Source organism: Alligator sinensis, unplaced genomic scaffold (genome assembly GCF_000455745.1).
Source record: "Alligator sinensis unplaced genomic scaffold, ASM45574v1 scaffold998_1, whole genome shotgun sequence".
NCBI lineage: Eukaryota > Metazoa > Chordata > Crocodylia > Alligatoridae > Alligator > Alligator sinensis.
In genome coordinates, this window is record NW_005842630.1 from 112850 (window position 1) to 133769 (window position 20920).

A 20920-nucleotide genomic window follows, 5' to 3' on the forward strand; every position below is an offset into this window, starting at 1 on the left:
TATGACACTCATGAAACAACCCCATTATTTATATCTGACAGACCTAGGAATGGAGGCCAAGTTCTTTTCTTATATCTAAAACTCTCCAATCACATGCTGCCCTCTGGCTGCCAACTGAAAGTCCTGAATGCTGTCACAGTATACTAACCACAATCCTTCGCTCACACCTTTGTAAAATCACATGCTTAGGGGCCACTGCTGTTGTTTGACTTCTGCAGCTTTTGTGGCAGAATCAGACCCAACACAGCAAGTGAATGCCCTAGGACAGAACGCTTTGGAGAAGTTTTCCTGTTAAGGTCAGCATCTTGTTAACTCTTGGGCCCACCTCTTTCCACAGCTTCCTGGCTTTTGGACAGACCTGTATGCATCAGATTTGCTTTCTCTTTGTTATTTACAAGCAAAGGTTAGAGAGTAAGGCCTTTTTCTTGTGGTGGTCCAGGATGCTGTGAAAATAAATCCCTGGTTGCATCTAGCCCAGCCTGGACATGCAGATGCACTGCCACTGATGTTCTTTTGTGGTCATGATAAATCCCACTTCTCCACTTTCACAAAGAATGCCAGGTTCATGGATTTGTTCTTCATTAACAGAATGGGCAGGAGCCTGGGAGTTAATGGAACAATAAATAAGGGCCTCTGGTTCTTCTAGGGTCCTTGGACCAAACATATGTGTTAGCAAGTGTCTTAACTGTAAGAACTGCTGCTTTGCTGAGGGTGGCAGGTCACAGCCCTATTTTAGCATTAGAAAAGGGATGTAGCCCCTGTCATTGACCCACTGATTAACCCATTGGGTGTCTCTGCCAGGTTGTAAGGGTGACAGAGCAACCTGGGAGCTGGGTGCTAAAAAACCAATTGCCCATTAAAGCACTGGGAACTTTAAAGGAGCAGCACCAGCAGAGTGATAGGATCCTGTAGAGGCGAGTCTACTCACTGACAGACTCCCCTAGAGGTGGAGGGAGCTAATGAGCAGCACCCATGCACCCTCTGGTTGGAGAGGGTTCCTTTGTTATGCTCCAGCCAGGGGGTTATGCACATATGCACACTTCAGGGTGATCTATTTTTTTGAGCACTACCAACTTTGTAGTTCTATGGAAATAACTTGTCAGCAACCTGAGAAACTACTTTGGACTAGTTTTCAGAGGCCTCCAGAACAAAGATGTCTCTCAAATGTTCCACTCTTTCTCCTGTACTCTAAAAGTTAGATTCACAAATGCTCACTCTGTGGACAGATTTTTGGAATAAATGCATTGTTCCTCAATCATCCCTGTAATCCCAGTGTGAAAATAGAGGGGGACATGATTAGGAACAAAACGTGCCTTGTACAGTCTCACATTCCTTTCCATTCTGTTTAGGTGCCAAAGTACTAGTCCCACCCTAGTAATGTCCATTTTTTCTCTTTATAGCCTCCTACTCTTCTAAGAAAACAATGGACAATGGAGGATATTTGGCAGGGAACCAGGTCAAATTTCTCTTGAGCAACACTATTTCAGTGACTCCATTCCTCAAGATCATCTAGTTCTTCCAGTATGATAGCCCCATTCTCCCCTGTAATGATGATGCTTCCTAACTTTGGGCTAAATCCCATTTCATCTTTATGAGCTTAAATGACACTTAGGTAGTTGTGTAAGTGCAAATGTCATCACTTCTGTGACTTTTTCATTCCATTCTCACCTGTAGGAGAACACAATTGCCCAGGTATATATGGACCTGTCCAAAAGCAAAATGGCAAGGAGATCCTTTCACCTTTTAGCTCAATAGCCAGGGTACTCAGAGAGCTTACAGTGCATGTGCCACAGACTCAAGGAGATCATGCCCACACCACCTAACTATGATTCTGGATCCACCCATGGTAATACCTGGAGTATGGTCTAGCGCAGGGCTGTCCAAATTCTGGAGGCTAGGGATAGACATTACACATAAACTGGTTTAAGTGATCAGAAACTTATTTAAACCTGTAACAGAACAGACATTCAGTGCACATAAACCAGTTTGAAAATGACCAAAACCGGTTTGAGATAAACCTGGTTGAATGTAGTATCAGATTTAACTGATTTGGCTCAAACTGGTTTATGCAATGTCTGTCCCAGACCCTTTGCTGGTTTAAGTTAAACCAGACTCCCCCAGCATCCCGGCATTCTGTCTGGGCAGCTCTGCTCTGTGCTCCAGTGAGCTGGGCTGGCCCCTCCCCTCTGCTGTCTAGCTAGAGCAGGGGCAGGGTGTGGCCAGAAGCTGGCCTGCCATGGCCCCTGAGGCAAATTTCTCCCTCTGTCCCCTCTCCACCTCCCTCTGCTGGCAAACCATGGGAACCACAGCTGGGGTTTGCCACCCCCTGCCCCACCTCCGTGGCTTGCCTGCAGCCAGGCAGGGATGGAGGTAATTCCTCCCTCTGTCCCCTCTCTCCTCTGGAACTCCTGGGGGTTTGGCTGAAGTCTCTGCAGCTTGCCTGCAGCCAGGCATGGAGGGGATTAATTTCACAGCCTGGCCTGGGGGGATGGTGGGGGGCAGCAGGGAGAGAGGCAAGCTAGGCCCCTGTGTGGAGATCCAAGGCACCTGTGAGCCCAGAGCTAAGACCCGCAGGACCAGACTGAGAGGTGGGAAGTGTTGGCAAGGTCCTGAGAATCATCACACATGTCAGAGATGTAGTTAAGTAAAGTTGCAAAAAGCTTCACCAAAAAATGCAGAGAGCTACATTTACATTATAAAGCAGAAGGTGTAAAAGGTGGCAATACCTAAACAAAGCTTTCATGAATGCCTGGCTGTAAGGAGACACTCTGCCCTCAGGATTAGTAAAACTAATTCTTGTCTTCCTGGTTTACATTTTAAGTTAGACTAAGTTGTGTATGCTGTGTTTTACTGGGCTGTATCTTAGCTTAGAGGAAGATTTTTGGTAGTTCCCTGTTGTATGCTTTGCAAATTGCTGTGCTCAATATGTGCTTGCTTCAGAGAAAGGACTTTTTCCCCATCCCCACTCCTCAGTCTGGCAGCAGCTGCCCTCCACTCCTTCCCTGCTGGTGGTTGGCATCCGGTATGTTGTGCTAGCCCTTGCTGGTGTCTGGCAGGGAGGGGTGAGAGCCTTGGAGGGTGTCTTTCTTCCCTCTCCTTTGGCAGTGGCCGGCAGGCATGCTCTAGCGCCCCCCTGACTTTTAGTTTGAACCACTGCAGGCATGTGGCTGCATTTCCTGATTTAACAGAGAATGTCTGTCCAGTTATTAATCAGTTTAAGCTGCACAACTTAGACTAACTTGCAAAGAGTGAATCAATTCAGATTCAGGTTTTTTGAATATCTGTCTCTAAGTGGCTGCAAGACCCATATCTTGCAAACCACACTGATGGGGGCCACATGCTGCACAGGCTGCACCAACTTCTTTATCAACATCTTCTTTTTAACATCTTTATCAATGACGTAGACATTGGTGTCAGAAGCGTACTGGCTAAGTTCGCCAATAACACTAAACTTTGGGGCGTAGCGTCCACACCTTAGGACAGGCTAGTGATCCAAACTGATTTAGATGAGCTGAGTAAGTGGGCGGACCCAAACCTGATGATGTTCAATATTGAGAAATGTAAGGTACTCCACCTTGGGAAAACCCCCCCGCAGCATGCTTATAGGCTCGTCAGTGCTACGCTTGTTAGCACCACGGCTGAAAGAGACTTGAGGGTCATGACTGACCACAAGATGAACATGAGCCACTAATGCGATGTCGCAGCTGGCAAAACAAACAAAACTCTGGCTTGCATCCATAGATGCTTCTCAAGTAAATCTCTGGATGTCATCCTCCCACTGTATTTGGCCTTGGTGAGGCCGTAGGTGGAGTACTGCATCCAGTTCTGGGCTCCACAATTCAAGAAGGATGTGGAGAAGCTTGAGAGAGTCCAGAGGAGAGCCACACGCATGATCAGAGGGCAAGAGAATAGGCATTACGAAGAGAGGCTGAGAGCCATGGGACTCTTCAGCCTGGAAAAGCGCAGGCTCAGGGGGGACCTGGTGGCTGCATATAAGTATATAAGGGGTGTGCATCAGGATCTGGGAGAATGTCTGTTCACTAGAGCACCCCAGGGAAAAACAAGGACCAATGGTCATAAACTCCTCCAAGACTGTTTTAGGTTGGACATAAGGAAAAATGTCTTTACTGTCCGAGCCCCCAAGACCTGGAACAGACTCCCTCCAGAAGTGGTGCAGGCACCTACTCTGGATTCAAGAAATGTTTGGATGCTTATCTTGCTGGGATCCTTTGACCTCAGCTGACTTCCTGCCCCTGGGGCAGGGGGCTGGACTTGATGATCTTTGAGGTCCCTTCCAGCCCTAACGTCTATGAAATCTATGAAACATAAGCCACAAGCCCTCCATGGCATACACTGCATGGGTGCCCCCTCATAGCATTGTGTGTGTGCACGTTCCCTGGCTGCACTGCATGCCTGGGTGTCCTGGCCTTAACCTCAGCTCCTTGCACATGGGCTCCCTTGCTGCATCGCTGTAGGCTCTTCTGGCACCACAGGCTGCCATGCACCACCCCTCCCTATCAGGTGGGGCAGGACCAGGAAGTGGAAGTCAGAGGGCGAGCCAGGAGACCCTGGCTGCTGCTGCCATGCAAGGCATGTGTGGGAAATGGTGCCTGGGTAGGAGCCTGGGGACCACAAATTAGCCATTCATAGGCTACATGCACAAGTAGCTAGAGCACTGTGCTAGGAAGTAGGAGATGCAGGTGCAGATGCAAGTGCCCTAACTACTACATCATTAAATTGAAAGGTAAGAGGAGCCTCATCTGGCATCAAGCAAGCAGTACTCATCTTTTTTTCTATGATTGTAGCTTCAGAACTTTCATAGTGTTCTGTGAGTACCCAAGCAATCTCTTCCACCTACAGCCTACTGAGCATGCTGAGAAGGGAAGTGCAGGTCCATCTTATCTACCCCTAGCTAGACACCTGGTTGTTGTATCAAAGAAGGATACCAGGTTAGGCTGACATGATCTAACTTCGGTAAACCCAAGTTGTATTTAACCCATTTTCCATGTACATCCATGCCTTTCTTTTTCCTTCCACCTTTGTTTTAGCATCTTGCATGCATGCTGTTGGACTTTCACAAGTGCTGACTTTAATATGACTTTAGGAAAGGTACCCAAACTGAATGAAACTCACATTTAAACTCTTCTCATCCCCCCACCACCTCACCCCTGGCTAGGGGCTGAATGACAAGCGGGTATACTATCATAGTAGTTCTCAACCTTTTTAGATTCCAAGCAGCCCTCTATATTTTTTTTAAACTTGGTATCACACAGTTGAGAATTACTTGTGTTATTTCAGCTTCTCTCAATGGTTCGCAACTGGAGTAATGCTGCCATAGCCAGGTGGAACTACCCTGTGCACCAAATACAGCACCCCTGAATGCCATGGCAGCCCCATTTGAGAACCATCATACTATCAGTATGGACACAGTCTTTTTGCTATAATGGGAGAACAGGATATTAGCTTGTGATGGCGCTTGGTACCTGAAGTCTATATATATATATATATGCATATATATATTTATTTAAATTAAAGCTTATATCCAAACCCCAGATTGTAACACATGAAACCCCACCCTCTAATTAGGCAAAGGACAGGCAGGTAAACCCAAAACATCTTATTGAATTCCTTTATTAGTACCAACACTCACACACTAATCCTCTAAGTACAGAAAAACAAATCAGTGACACACATACCAGACTCACAAGATATTACTCACTGCCCCTAGGGACAGCCCTGTGGGGTGTTTCTCTCCTATTTTCCTTTGATCCTTTTTCTAGTTGTCAACTCTTTGCTTTGTCTCCCCTTGTGTTGTTACCAAGTTTGGGCACCTTTGTCAGAATAGAACAGGCTCAAGGTTTCCTCTCACCTGTCAGTTGCAACTGTGTTGAACTCTGGGGAACCTAGATGCCTCCATTCTTAGACAGTGAAGAAGCAGCTCAAAACAGTTCTCTGGTGGTCCTTGGGAGACCACATAGTTATACAAACCTACCCTTCAGTAATAGTGGAGTTCCTGAAAAGGAAGTTTTCTCTCCACTTCTGTCATCTGGTCTAGCACTGACTTGCCAGTACTTAACTTTTCTAGCAACCTTCCTCATTTACAGACTTCCTGGTCACTGTAGCAGAGTTAAAAAAAAATCATCGACACTTGAGCTTTTTGTTTATCTATTTGTTTCAGGGTCTTCTGGGAAATCATTATGCAAAACCTACAGGAGGTGTTATAGTTCACTAGCTGTCATCCACATAACTAGAGCTGCAGCAGGGGGTGCACGTGGGTACATGTGCACCCCTGAGCATGGCAGTGCACCCCCTACAAAAAGTCGCCACTGACATTGTTGGTGGTGCTTTTAGGCGGTTGCCACTCGCCACCCCCGCCACTGCCGACACTGCCGGCGGCATCTGCAGGCAGTCAGTGATCACTGCTGGCCACTGCCAATACTGCCAGCAGCATCTGTGGGTGGTCGCTGACCCCTGGTCAGCGCTCGCCACCCTCCCTCCCCGACCACTGACAGCGCTAGCGGTGTCTGCAGGAGCTCCCGCTTATCACTGCCACGCTCCTGCTGCCGCGCTCCTGCTGCTGCCGTGCCCCCCCCGCTGGGGGCACACGTCGTTCATGACCTGGAGCATTCACTTTAGATAGTGTTAATTTCCTGTGATGAGTATTCAGGCTCTGTTTAAGTGGTCAAGTGGCTCAGGCCTTGCTAATTGACTCTCGGCTTTCTTCAACAGCACTGAAGAGTTTTACAATATTGTCCAGCAGACAGAGGCTTGAAGATCTTAAAACCCAGAGGCTATCTCATGGATAGTGGCGCCTGTATTTAGCAGGTGCCTCAATACAGAAAATGGCATTTGTCTGGGCAGACAGAATAGGATTATTGCTCTGTTAGATATCTGATGAGCATGCCTAGCAATGACTTCAAAAGGAATATACATGATATCAAAATTGGTTGTACATGATCCAGATTTACAGGCCAAGTTTTGAAGTTCATCCCGATATGCCTCTTCTATGTGAAGATAGCAAATATGGAGTTGTGAAAGCCTAAATCTTTAAGTAGACTGTAAAAAGATTTTTCTCAGCTTTTGGGGGAAAAATCAGCTTTTGAGCAAAGCCACGCATGAAGCCTGTCAACCCAAAGGTTTTTTCTCTTCAGATCATAAGTGTAGGCATAGTAAACAGGTAACAAGCTTGTATAGCAAGCTACTCTGCGCTGTGTTCAGTAAACACTGGCATATGTGAATAAGAAGAACAAAGGGATACATTTTATTGTGGAGCAGTAGGCAATCTCTGCAGACCCTTGGTCTGTTTCTCTAACCAATTAGTATAACTGAAGGACCATCTCCCAATTCCCAACTTCTTTAATCTTCTAAGTAATGGAGTGTCTCTAGCTTACAACTTTTATCACTGCAACACTTAAAATAGTGGTTCTCAACCTTTTTAGATTCAAGGCACCCTGCATTAGACTCAGGGCATCTCTTCTTAGTCTCAAGACACCCCTCAGAAAATGCCAGCTCTTCGTTTTCACTCATTTTTTGACTACAGAAAATACTAGAGCAGTGGTCACCAACCTGGAGATTGCAATCTAAAGGTAGATCATGGAGCCTCTTTTGGTAGATCCTTGGCTAGTGTGGGGACAGCTGGGTGTGCACACATATGCACACCTGCTGCCCCCCACCCTAGCAGGTAAATCTGTGGGGGAGGGAAGAGGTGGGGGCCAGATCAAGGCCCCCGTGGTGAGCGTCTGACTGTGTGGCCCAGCCAGGAGCAGGGGAAGGTAAGTGGGGCCCCAGCCCAGCCAGGTGGTGGGAGGATTGGAGCCTGGGGGCACTACTCCAGGGCCACAGGGGGCTCCCTCCCCATCTCTATGGGGGCGGAGGTGGCAGAGGCTGCTGCCACTGTGCCTTGAGTCCCCCTGCAGCTGGACATGTGCAGGCATGGCTCAACTCAGCAGCAGAGACTCATGTGGGGGCAGCCCCAGCCCAGCCAGGTCTGGGAAAATCTGATCGTCCAGGGGCGTGTTGGGGGGGGAGGGGCTCCTGCTGCTGGGCACAGCCCAGTGGAGGCCCTGACGTCCCTGTGCCTCATGTTTGGAAACTGGTGCATGTGGAATGCAGAGTAAGGCAGGGTGTTCTTCAAAGCTGGGCTCCCAGGCAAGGCATGGAGTCTGCTTGCATATGCCTTGGTGCCCACAGTGAGCCCTCTACTCTTCTAGGAGTTCAGGTTTTAGGATGCTGCTGTGTGTGTAGTGGAGAGTCAGTGTTAGTGAGGAGCCAGCAGCCTCTAGATTAGCACAGCACTGGCTGAGACAAAGCAAGGTGACCATCAGTCTTGAGGACAGTACTGTGGTTGCCTGCTCGTAGAGTGCCTCCCCCAGCTACCCCAAGCTGTCTGTATCTGTGCCATCCTGGTGCACCAGGGTCTGTGGGGATTGCTGAGTGGAGCTGAGTCACTCTTAGGGGTGGGAGAGGTGCCCACAGCAGGGTTGGTGCCAACACTGCTTTGTGCCCGCAGCCACCCTTCGAAGGAGAGTTTGCTGAGATTCTCCTGGTCAGGAACGAGGTCAACTATGCAATCAACAATTTGTCCACCTGGATGAAAGATGAGAACGTGGAGAAAAACCTGGTAAGGGAGGGTGTATCCCTGCTGCTGAGCTGGCAGGAGGTGGGGGGACATGCCTAGGGGTAAGTTAGAAGACTGCTCCTGACATTGTGGCTTTTTCCTTACCTCAGGTGGTTCAGCTGGACTCAGTCTTCATCCGCAAGGACCCCTATGGGGTGGCACTAATCATTGCGCCCTGGAACTACCCAATCCACCTGCTCCTGCTGCCAATGATTGGGGCCATTGCTGCTGGTGAGTCAGGTTCTGAGCCCAGCAAGGAACCACTTCCCCAGTGATGGGTTAGGGTGCTGGGATCCAGGTGATGGTACAATGTCTCTGAGCTACACAGTGACATCCTGCCTGGCCTCTCCCCAGGTAACTGTGTCATCATCAAACCCTCTGAGATCAGCAAAAACTCCGAGGCACTCATATCTGAGATGCTGCCCAACTACCTGGACAAGGTAAGGAGCTGTGCCTTACCTAGGCATCCATGTCCTGATCTGAACCCCTTCCTCATATATCCTGAGCTACTCCTGCAAAACCACACCTATTCCACTTCCTCCAGCATCCTACTCACCACATGCTCTCTTCCCTGAATGTTCGGCCAGTCCTTATATCTCCAACAATATGTCCTCTGCTCTACACCCCTTGCTGGCTCCCAACCATGCCTACCATATCTTCCCTCCCCATAGGACCAGATGTATCATGCCATGTTACTGTACCCACACTTACCCAGTTACCCTGCTATGACTAGTAAGGAGGGCAAGACGGGCAGAAGGGTGTGGGATAAAGTGGGAACCCACTATGCCCTCTCTTCCCTTGCAGGACTGCTTCGCTGTGGTGACTGCTGGTGTGGAGGAGACTACAAAGCTGCTGGAGAACAAGTTTGACTACATCTTTTTCACTGGTATGACGCAAGTAATCCCACATCCCCTACCCCAAAGATGCCTTCACTTCCACTCCAAAAGGGGCATCATTCAGACTTTCTGCACCCCTGCTCCCAGTCCAAGCAGCACAGGGACAAAGCCTGGGTCATGAAGCCAGTGCCCTCATTGCTGCTCTGACTGACCAAAAGGGGTTGTACCAAGAGAGAGAAGCTCAGCTGGATGACAGAGATGAAGGGATGACTTCAGGGACATTGTGTAGAGAAGAGACTGGAGCTCTAGGCAGATAGAGAGTCCTTCTTACTCCTGGAAGAGACTGCAATTACCTGCGTCTTATACTAGTCCCAGTCCCCAAGCCCCCTGTCAGGCTACTAGCAGGATCTCTATCCTCATGCATTTCCTCCTCCCCTACAGGCAGCCCCAGAGTGGGCAAGATCATCATGAAAGCTGCAGCCACGCACCTGACACCAGTGACTCTGGAGCTGGGGGGCAAGAATCCCTGCTATGTGGCTGACCAGTGTAACCTGCAGAATGTGGCCAACCGAATAGTTTGGGGGCGCTTCTTCAATGCAGGGCAGTCCTGCATTGCACCTGACTATGTGCTGTGCACCCTGGAGACACAGGAAAAGTTACTGCCTGTCCTGCGCCGCGCCATCAATGACTTCTATGGGGCTGAACCCAAGGAGTCACCTGACTATGCTCGCATTATCAATGACAAGCAGTTCCAGCGCTTGCAGGCCTTGATGAATGGTGGACGTGTGGCCATCGGGGGGCAGACAGATGCGAAGGAGCGGTACATCGGTGAGGGACCCTAGATTGGGGACACAGGCTTTTGGGGAGTGCTCAGGTCTGGCTGACAGGGGATCTCCTATATTGAGGAGGTAGGCAGAGCAGAGGCACCCCCATGTAAAAGGTCTGGGGTAACTGGGGAGAAAAGAACAGGGGAACTACAGTCCCAGGGCAGGGCCATGATGGGAAGGACACTGCATACCCCTGTGATTGTGGTGACCCCTTCCCTCCTTCTGCAGCCCCCACAGTGCTGGTGGATGTGTCAACATCAGCACCCATCATGCAGGAGGAGATATTTGGGCCCATCTTGCCTATTGTCACCGTGGCCAACTTGGAGGAAGCCATCGACTTCATCAATGCCCGGGAACGACCGCTGTCCCTGTATGCCTTCTGTGATAACAAGGTATGGAGCAGGGGTTGAATGCAGAAGAGGGCAGGGCAAGTGTATAGAGTCAGTTCTCATCCTGGATAACATCTTACTGCAGGGCCCAGGGCTCATGCCATCACTGGCTTTTCACCCTTTCTCTCCAGGTGCAGGAAAGGCAGCATAGGCAGGTGACCCAGCCCTGGGGTTCATCTCCATAGGAGAGCAGCTCCACTTTGACTCACGATGGAGACTGACCACCTGGCAGCAGGGCAACCCTCTGTGTATGCTTTGGCCAGTCTAGGAGTAGCTCCTTTGAGTGTCATTTTGGTCAGCTGCCCCGGAAGCCTTCAGGGTTGGGAGCATAGTCCTGCCCTCTTACCTCCCCTCTGGGCATTATGTACATGCTGGTATCCAGCAGACACTACTCTGATGCTCACAGTTCCTGGGCTGTGCCTGCTCAGCACTCCATGCTAGGATTTATACCAGTCAGACTGCACTGGCTAAGCACAGATTTAGGTGGCAACAGAATGGCTCTTGGTCATGAGGAGGTGCAGGTGTAGGAGAGGGGTTAGGGGTATAAACTGCAGCTATAGGTTTAGGGTGGGGGCTGAACTGGGGGTCCGTCATGTGCTTTGTTTCTCTGGCAGGCAATACACCAGCTGCTGGACCGGACGAGCAGCGGTGGTTTTTGTGGAAATGACACCCTGCTGCACGTTTCACTGGTTTCATTGCCCTTTGGTGGGATTGGTATGTTTGGGCCCCCTTGCCCATATCACCAGTGCTTGTTTTTATTTATCCCTGACCCATTGCTTCAGTCTAGGGCTGATCTTCTTTCACTCCTCTTTTCCTGTCAAAGGCCCAGCAGCAGACTAAGCCTGAGAGACCACCCCCACATGGGGGTGCGTTCTGGGGGCTGGAGGGTCAGTGCCCTGTGGTACTAGAGCATAATGCTCAGTGAGAGGGCTGTAGACTATCAGAGTCTAGATCTAACCTGCTTTGGCCATTGTTGCCCCGAGTGACAGAGAGGCCTGGCTGTGCATATCCACATGTTGAACCCACTCATGGGATGGTGACATACACTGGGCCAGGTAGCTGAGAGCATGGTGTGATGTGGCTATTGGGATTGCATGGAAGCTGGATTTGCTAATCAGCTGAAACACACAGCGGGGACAGGAGACAAGGCTTAGGTGCTGAAGGCCAAGCCAGACTTCCCTCAGAGCCTTTCCAAGCGAACTGTCTGACCCAACAAGTTCCGAGTCATCCCTGCCTCTCAGCTGTCTTGGAGCACTTCCCTTGGTGTTTCTGTCTGTGTCCCAGCCTTGGTAGCCCTAGTCCCAACCCTGCGACTCTTTCTCCTCTCCTGGGAGACATGTCATTCTCTGCCTTCTGTGACCAAAGGGAGGCTTTAACTCCTTCTCACCCAGTAGGTAGCATAACAAAGTGGTTGGGCATACTGAGTCACGCCTATTGTACAGAAAGATGACAGAACTACATATTTTACCGTGTCCTCGGGGCAGTATCTGAGTCAGGCTTTGTGTTGCAGGGAACAGCGGGATGGGAAAATACCATGGCAAGTTCAGCTTCGACACCTTCACTCACCACCGTGCCAGCCTCCTACGTAACGCAGGCCTGGAGGCGATCAATCGGATCCGGTACCCACCCTACAGCGACCAAAAGATGGCGTTGCTGATCGCTGCCTTTGGGGTCAAGCGCAGGGGGGCCTGCACTCTGATGTGAGCATGGGAGCGGCTCAGCCCACCCCACCAAGCAGCACACACCTACCCACAGGCTCCCTGACTACATAGGTTGAAGGAAGGGGCTCCTGTAATGAGCCACACTGACAAGAAGCTCTGGACTCCTCCTTCACAGAAACTCAGCTCCCTCTGTCCTTACTCTTCGGAGAAGGGGGGAAACAAATCTTCTCCCTTCCAGGCCCCATCCTTTCCTGAAAGCTCCTGCCCCTCCCACCCCACCTGGGTCCTGCCCCATTCTCCATCTGCTCAGGCCAGCAGGACAGGAATTTCCCTGACTCTCAGAACTGCCTCCCCACCCACTTCCCCCTGGAGTCTTGCCCCACTGGCTTGGTTGCTGGGAGTGGGCAGATCAGAAATGTCAAAGCACCTTCTCAAGGCATGTCCTTGTCTTGCAGAGACAATGAGCCCATGACCCCCAGGGAGCTGTCCCAGGCCAGCATCCCACTGGCTGCTACAGCATGGCTCTTGGGAGGGCTCTGCATGTCCAAGGGGACAAATGATGCTGACCCCAATGTCCTGCTCTGAGACTAGTTGACCCAGGGGAGGGGGGCTGTTAGGAAGTTTGGGTCCCAATCTGCACCCTTCTCTCCCTGGTTGACTACACCCTCCTGGTAACTATGCCCCCTACCTAGGGATCTACCTAAAGCTTGGCAAGAGAAAGGGATTTTTGTGGCCCACTCAAAGTGTACAGACTGATTTCCTGGCCTTTTCACAACAAACCTGCCCCTTGCTGCTGATTGGCACAGAGTGGTTGATTGTTCATCATGATTCCCTCTCAGCCAATCAGCAGCAAAGGGTGGGCAGACACTATCTTGGCTGCTCCTCTTCATGTGGGTGGCATCACCTCACTGGGAGACTGCGAGGATGGGCTTTAGTGGCTATGAAGACTGCTGGCTGCTCCCACTGGGGAGCCAGCATTTTATTTTTAGTAAGTTTTTTTTCTTGATTTCACAGACAGTGCTTGATTTAATGAAATCCACAAAATCGCAAACTAAGTAGGGTCCCTACCCATGCCAGGTTCTCTTCCTACTTCCACCACCATGCTCTACTTTAGGTACCATCTCTTCTCCTGCATCCTGCTCCATGTTCTGCCCTGTATGTTTTGCTTAAGTAAAGATTCTGCATTGAGTTCCCCTGTCTGGTCTCCCCCTGTGACTCCTTCACCCTCCAGACCTCAGCTCAGCTCAGCTGGCTGGAGGCTGGAGTGGAGGCTCAGGAACTGGCACTGGTGATTGCATCCAAAGCTCCCAAGGTCAGGGCCTCTTCCTCTACCTGTTGTAATTAAGCAGCTTCTGGGAGAAGCAAAGAAGTGGGACCTGCAGTCAGTGCAAGGGAGCAGTGAAAGAACTGGTGAGGAGCTGTGTCTGGGATTGGGGACCACCAGCAGAGTGCAGGGATAGCAGAGGGGCTGTACATGGTGGTTACAAAGAGTGCTAGCAAGGCAGCAGACACTTGGATTGGGACATAGGAGGCCAGTTCAAAACCTTCTCTGGACTCCACTGCCCCAAAAGAGTTCCTGTGTTTCCATTTTTCTTTTTAAATGGGTTTATTTAGTTGGCTCAGTGAGATGCCCTTCTGAGAGAGGGTTAGGTACATACCGGCAAAATCATTCTCGCATCTCTTGTGGTGCAAACCACAAGTTTCAACTGTTCCAAAACATGGCTGCTTGTCACACAAGTACATGTTTCTAGAAATGCAACTGCAAAGTTACCTTTCATAAGGTACCTTTACTGTAGCATAAAGATGTGACAGTGATGAGGCAGGGGCAGGGAGGATGTTGGTATCTAATACAAGCCAGGCTCCTTAGCTCACAGCTGCATTGCGCCTACCTGACTTTACCAGTAACACCAGCCTTCATTCTAGAGGCCAGTCTGGCCTCGTGCAAAGGGAGCACTATGCTGCCTGCATTACTTCCAGCAGCAGCTCACTCAATGCTAATTTCAAGGCACTTGCCCTGAAGGGGTGCAGATGTCATTTGGTCTCCACTGTGGGACTGTGTGAGCCCACTTCTGATAAGAGAGCAGCATCAGCCAGCAAACAGCTCCGTATGACTGAGCCAGGGCTGGGCTCTCAGCTCCCAGACCCCTTCACATATACCCTCCCCCAACCATAAACACGCACATAGTCTCACCATTCCCCACTCAGCAACAGCCAGCCTTTTACTGCCTTCTCAGTCACACACATAACTGTTGCCTTACCAATTCCTTCCACTCATCTGGTCATAACCACTCTCACTACCTTTGCTAGCAGCTGCCCAGTTACAAATCCCTTAATCTTATCCTCCCAGCCAGTCAGACATACCTGATATTGCCCATTTCTCAGCCAGTCTTAAACAACCCCCATATGCTCAATTCCCCACCTACCTAATATAAACAACTGGATTTACTGCATATATTATCCAACTGCCCAGTCTCAAAATCACCCCCCGTTGCCTCCCCTGATCTTCCCGCAACCCATTACAAACACCCCTAGTACTTCACCCACTTCCATCTGCCCAGTCACAAACATGTTTCTTTTCTTTACTTATTCCCACTGCCCAGTTATTAACCATCCTTTTGCCTCCCCAAGAACTCTGCTCCCCAATAACTGGCGTTCTGCTGCAGGGTGCCCTTCTTCACACCAATTCACATGGACCCTGAACCTTCTCCCTTCCCTCACCCAGTGACAAAACCCACCATAGTTTACCTTCACCTCTGCCCACTGATAAACATTTTTATGATCACAGAACTCCTCAACTGGATTTACTACATCTATTCCCCACCTATCTAGTCACATTCACCTTGGGTGTCCACCCATCCCTAATTGGGTGGGACAGTCCTGAAATCTGAACATCAGGTCTTGGTCCTGTGCTGAATGACTCCAGAACAGCACTTGTCCTGGAGCTCCAGTATTGTGCAGGGATCCGGGTTTTCCATTTGCTGCAGAAAAACGTGGGTTTCCCCTTGCAGGCTGAGGGGAGTGGGACATGGGTGCCATGTGTGCATGCACACATCTGCACCTGGCCGGGAATACAGCCAGGCAGCTATGGAGAGCAGCTCCCTACAGGTAAGTCTATGGGTGGGAGGGGGCACATGCCCCCCCCAGATGTGTGTGTGGGGTAGGGGCAGATGCAGGCTGCCCACTGCAGGCTCAGGGCTCCCCACCTTGCTGCTCTCCCCTCCAGGGGCCCTGCCCCACCATGGCAAGGCACCCTCTACTATGGCAAGGCACCCCCTGCCTGTCTGGAAGCAGTGGGGATGGTGGTGGCATGGAGTTGTGCCCCCCATGGCTGCTGGGTGGGCAGGGAGCACCTCACCATGACGGTGCCTGGCTCCCAGGGGGAGGGCTGTAGGGTGGGGAGCCCCAAACTCGCAGCGGGCAGCCTGCATCCTCCCACAGGCTCTGCTCCTGCCGTGCCACTGGGTGGGGTGGGAGGTGGGCATGTGTTCTGCCTTTCCATTTTAAAAAGGTAGTCACCCTACAATCACCCCATTGCTTCCCTGATCCCCACTCAAATCAGTCAACCAGCCCATCCCTTCATACATCCCCCAAATAGTCCTGTTGTCTTTCCAGTCCCCTCAACATACCCCATGGCAAAGATTCACAAGACTTCACTTACCTCTCCATCAGTCACAAACACCCACATCCATCTTCCGATGGTCCAAACACAAACACACCCATCATCTCACCCATTGCCTCAGATCATTTACAAAAAGCATTTTGCCTTCCCATCTCTCCAGTCTAAAAAAAAAGTCATTCTCCCCTAGCTCCTCACCCAGTCACAAACACCCTGCTGTCTCACTCCACTCTACTCTTGTCCAGTCACAACCACCCCATCACCCCATTCACCATCGCCCACTCAAAAATACCTATTTCCTCACTTTTCCTCTGCCCAGGCACCAATATACTTCTCAGCCATCCCCCCAATCCAGGCACAAGCAACCTTTTTACCTCCTACACTCATCACAGTCACTCCCACTTCCTCACTCATCTCCCACCCAGAAATAACCTCTCCCTTGCCCTATTTCCTGTCCAGGTATAAACAACCCCATTGCCTTACCTGAGCTACACCTGCCCAGTTACAGTAATAACTGTCATCTCCCCATCCACTGTTTAGTCATAAGTACCCCTCATTGCCTCACACAGCACCCCAAGTCTGTCACAAACACCCCACACTCTGCCAACCTGCACTTGCCCAGTTACAATGATCTCCATTGTCTCACCCTTTTCTCCTGCCAAGTTACCAGCTCTGCCATCAACTCACCCATACATCTGTCCAGCCACATTGGTGAGCTGCTGTAGGGTGCCCACCAATGTAATGCTCCCCGAGATGTCCTGTCCAGTCACAGAACCTACTATATCCTCACTCACAGCCAGTACAGCTACAAAAGCCTCTACATCCTGTCCATTTCCCCATACTCAATCACAAGCAAGCCCTCACCTTGCTTATCCCCGCCACTCACTGAATGACAATTATGCACCCAGCCCACATCCACCTAGCCACAAACTGCCCCACACCCAATCACAAACACCCCTCATGACTTCCCTGATTCCCCTCACCCACCCACTTATCACATCCACAAACACCCATCTCCTCATCTATCACTTGCAATCACAAATTTAACTGTTCTCTGGTCTGTCCCCTAATAGTCACAAATACTCCCTCTTCTTCCACCCAGTCACACCTGTGATTGCTTCACTCCCTCTTCCCCCCCCTTCATAAACATATTCCCCCCCTTCCCTATTATTGTCCATTCAATCAACACCCCATTACTACTCCATTTCCTCCCTTTGTATCACAAACACTCCCCTCCCCTTACATCCCTCCCCCATCAGAGAGCCAATGGTACTTGTAGCAGTGGAGTCATATGACTGTGAGCTGTCCCAGCCTGTCCTAGGGAGCAGCAGTGCTAACTAGGGTGGGGACACTCGCTCAGCTAAATAGTTAAGCTGCTGCTTAGTTACTGGGAGCTCAGATTATACTAGCTGGCAGAGCGGAATGTCAGGATCTCCTGGAGGCAGAGCAAGAAGTGCAAGAGAAGTCTTGCCTTAGCTCGGAGAGGCTTTTCCAATCCTGCTATCTCTGTTTCTGAGAACTCTGCCCTCAGCACTAGGCAGAGACTTTGATACTTCTGCACAGATAAGCCTCTAATGCTTGAACAAGCACCAGGCTCATCCCCACAAGAAGAGCATTTCACGCTGGCAGGAGGTCAGGCAACATCAGCACAGCAACCGTGAAGTCCTCAGGCAGGGGCTGTTGGGCACTGCGCACAGCAAGAGGTAAAAAAAATGTGGTGAGGCGTGGGTTGTGACATCTCCATACACTCTGGAGCCCAGTGGGCAGGGGAGTCTGTAGGGAGGGCAAGGCAGAGATGGTGGGGGCTCAGGTGAGGGCACATGGTCACTGGGATGAGGATAGTGTGGTGGACATGGGCAGCCAGGTGAGGCTACAACATTTTAGGGATCACCCAGAGCTTGCTGATACTGTCCCCTGTATTACAGGCCTGGTTCAGGCCCAATTTTTGGGCTCTGTCAACCCATCCCTTGGTTCCTTACCCTGCCACTGTGGGAGTAAGTGTCTCACTCTGTTCTCTGATCAAGGATGGGGTTTCACATTGAAGTTAGCAGGATGAGTAGATATGGCAAAGGGGAGAGAGCAGATAAAGAGCCCTGAACACCATGCTGCTCAACCCTCCCCTTCCTCCCCCAGCACCCTCCCCCAGCCAAGGAGTTCAGGTCAGCACCTCCTGTCCCCCAACCAGCTCGGGGGTCAACCAGCCACCCCTGTCCTGCTCAGTTTTCCCTCCTGTCATCCAACCTTCCCTGTTAGTTTCTTCTCCCATTTCCCCCTCCCTTCAAATTCCCAAACCAGTCCCATCCAGCTCAGAGCCTGCCACTCCTTGCTCAGTCTTTGCTCCCCAGTCTCCAATCCTAGTAGCAGCCCTGGTGCCACGGAGTGAGGGACTGCAGTATGTCTACCACCCAGTCAATTGATTTTACTACATAAGATGGGAGCAGCTGTACAGTGCAGAGCCCTACTAGGTAGTAACTTACTCAAATCTAGGTTGAAGTTACCCCTTGAAAAATGTGCAGGAACTTTATCTGGGAAAGTTACTTCATGCACTAAGTATCCAGTCCCCTCTCAGTTTGATTGCAGAGTAGCTCTCTGGTCAGCGCAAACCAGCAAGCCCGCAAACTGGGGCCAAGGGCTATAATAGCACCTACTGCAGGCGGCCAGTTTGGGAGAGCTGGGCATGCGTCTGCTTCTTACTGCAGCATAAATCTAGTGGAGTAAACCCAGAGTAAATTACTAAGTAGTAATTGTGCTGCAAATCTACGCTCATAGATAAATGGCCAACGGGCAGTTCGCTGCCTTGGGACTGTTCAGACCCTTCATCAGGCAGCACTTGTACCGGGCGTGCGGGGCCCTGGGGCTGCTCCCACCAGCATGCTGGAGGGAAATAAAGCATCCCTGGGACGAGTCAATCCTATTACGCTGTCAGCCCCCAAGAGGGCACGCGTACTCATTAAAGCATAATGCGACACAATTTCGTCCTCTCTTGGCAGCAGCCCTTTTTTCAGCTGAGCAGTAGGGCAGCACTTGGGGCCGCGCCAGGCTTTTCCCTCTGGAGGAAAAGCCGCAGGCCTTATTGGAGGCGGCACGGACGGTGAAACAGCGCTTGTCCAGAGGGCCGCGCCACAACATGGGGTGGCCAAACCCTGCCCTCGGGAGCCCTCTGCCGACACCGGGCTCTGGGCAGGGCCAGAGGACGAGGCCCTGAAGAGCTAACTGCAGGTAGCAGCACCTCCCTGGGGGCAAGCGCCGGAGCCGGATTCAGGCTCCTTGACTCCCAGCGCGGCGCCCGCTCCGGGGCAGGGGGGCCAGGGGCCCCCCGGGCTCGGCTGCAACCTGCCAGCCCCCGCCCCGGCTCCGGCAGGGGAGCAGGGAGCACTGGGGATGCATCCCGCCCCCAGCCCGGCCCGACCAATTGGCGCCCTCTGCCGCAGGCAGCTGCCCAATCAGCAGTAGAAAGACGGGAAGGAGCCGGGGCCACACCGCCCCCTGGGGAGCAGTGGGTTCGCGGGGTGGGGGGGGGGCTCCCGCTTGGTGGCGGCGCAGCAAAAGGCCCCGGCCCCCACCTGCCTTCAGCCCTCCCCATTGCAGAGACGGGGCTGAGCCAGGACTGACAGCCCTCCTGTCACCCCCGCACCCAGGAGGCAGGGCGGGGCGAGCGGGGTGGGTGAGGGGCCTGGACTGGGGCCTGGAAGCTGTGGGCAGGATGGTGGCTGCAGCATGTGGGAGATGCCAGAGGGGCACAGGGGTGAGGGCTGTGAGGATGGGTGCGGGGGGCAGGTGGAGGTGAAGGTGGGTCCTGCCGGCATGGGCTGACTGGCCTCTTCCTCCCAAGCATGAACCCCTATGCAGGGCTGGTGAGCCGCCTGCGCGCTGCCTGGCTGGCGGGGAGGACCCGTCCCATGGAGTACCGGGTCTCCCAGCTGGAGGCGCTGGGCCGCTTCCTGGATGAGAAGAAGAAGTCCATTATGGACGCCTTGGCCGCAGACTTGCGCAAGGTGAGGGGCCATGCCGTGGCTCAGCGGGTTGCTGAGTTTGGGTCTCCCCAATAGGACTAGCAGCAAGAGGCCAAGGGGTTTATTCTGGCCAGGGAGTAGGTGCACAGGGCTGGGGTGTTTTGACCCAATCTTGTGCCTATATCTGGGTTTCTGTTTGTCAAGGCAGGTCAGAACAGGGCATCTGGATATGAAGCAAAAGGAGGGGAGGTGCATGGTCCCTTGTGGAGCATGTGTCCCCTGCAAGGAAGTACTTGCAGATGGATAGCTTTGCCTAGGCACAAAAAGCTCTTGTGGGACAGAGGAGTCCTCCTTGGCCTCACCCAATTTTGATTAGCTCCCAGATATACTGAGTCCAGGCCAGACAGCACCTTGAAGATACGGAGTAAGACCTGGGCTCTGTGCATGAGGCAGAGCAAGGAATGCAGTGCAGGTGTGAAGCACAGGATAACTTGCGTTATAGAAGAGCTGCCTGGCAGCATTTTGGACTGGCTAGGGTATCAGTCCCATGTCTAGTGCACTGCTGGGTCTAGCTGGGAGATGGTGAGGGCATGTACAGCTGAGGTCAGACCACCTTCCTGCAAGCAAACAGCAAGGGTGGAGAGCATAGCACTCAGACACGGCTATTTGTGTGGGGGGTCAGTGTTAGCAAGGGGTCAGCAGTCCCTAGACTAGTGCTAGAGCACCTGGTCAAAGTTGCCTTGGGCTTGCTATATCTGTGCCCTATGCTGCCCTTGTGCAGTGGGGTCTGTGGGTACCTGCTGAGCAGAGTGGTGTCACTTAGCCCATAGCCAGGGGAGCACTAACACTGCTTTTTTTGTCTCCAGCCTTGCTTTGAGGTGGAGGTTTCTGAGGTCATCCTATGCAAAAATGAGCTCAACCATGCACTGAGCAACCTGAGCAGTTGGATGAAGGATGAGCATGTGGACAGGAATCTGGTAGGGGTGGATGCAACCCCAGGGCTGGCTCAGGCTCTTTCCCC

The 20920-nt window shown here is 51.7% G+C and overlaps 2 protein-coding genes across 10 annotated transcripts in view; both read left to right on the forward strand.

The window, feature by feature from the left end:
* LOC102380358 (aldehyde dehydrogenase family 3 member B1-like) overlaps positions 1-13617 on the forward strand; it is a 48910-nt gene extending 35293 nt beyond the window's left edge. For 6 of the 7 annotated variants that reach the window (XM_025215216.1, XM_025215217.1, XM_025215219.1 and 3 more), the window contains 8 exons: positions 8510-8620; positions 8728-8848; positions 8972-9057; positions 9422-9503; positions 9895-10281; positions 10509-10672; positions 11284-11383; positions 12180-13546. In XM_025215216.1, the coding sequence (XP_025071001.1) occupies positions 8510-8620; positions 8728-8848; positions 8972-9057; positions 9422-9503; positions 9895-10281; positions 10509-10672; positions 11284-11383; positions 12180-12373 (1245 nt within the window). In that variant the 3' untranslated portion in view covers positions 12374-13546. Of the gene's footprint in view, positions 1-8509; positions 8621-8727; positions 8849-8971; positions 9058-9421; positions 9504-9894; positions 10282-10508; positions 10673-11283; positions 11384-12179 lie in introns of all 7 variants that reach the window. The other variant, XM_025215220.1, reaches the window with a different exon arrangement.
* Positions 13618-17259: 3642 nt separating this feature from the next.
* LOC102380930 (aldehyde dehydrogenase family 3 member B1-like) overlaps positions 17260-20920 on the forward strand; it is a 16229-nt gene continuing 12568 nt past the window's right edge. The window contains exons 1-4 of one of the 3 annotated variants that reach the window (XM_025215214.1): positions 17260-17649; positions 18937-19165; positions 19779-19941; positions 20766-20876. In XM_025215214.1, coding sequence (XP_025070999.1) covers positions 19780-19941; positions 20766-20876 — 273 coding nt within the window. In that variant the 5' untranslated portion in view covers positions 17260-17649; positions 18937-19165; position 19779. Of the gene's footprint in view, positions 17650-18936; positions 19166-19278; positions 19607-19778; positions 19942-20765; positions 20877-20920 lie in introns of those variants that run through there. The other 2 variants (XM_006033403.3, XM_025215215.1) reach the window with 2 other exon arrangements.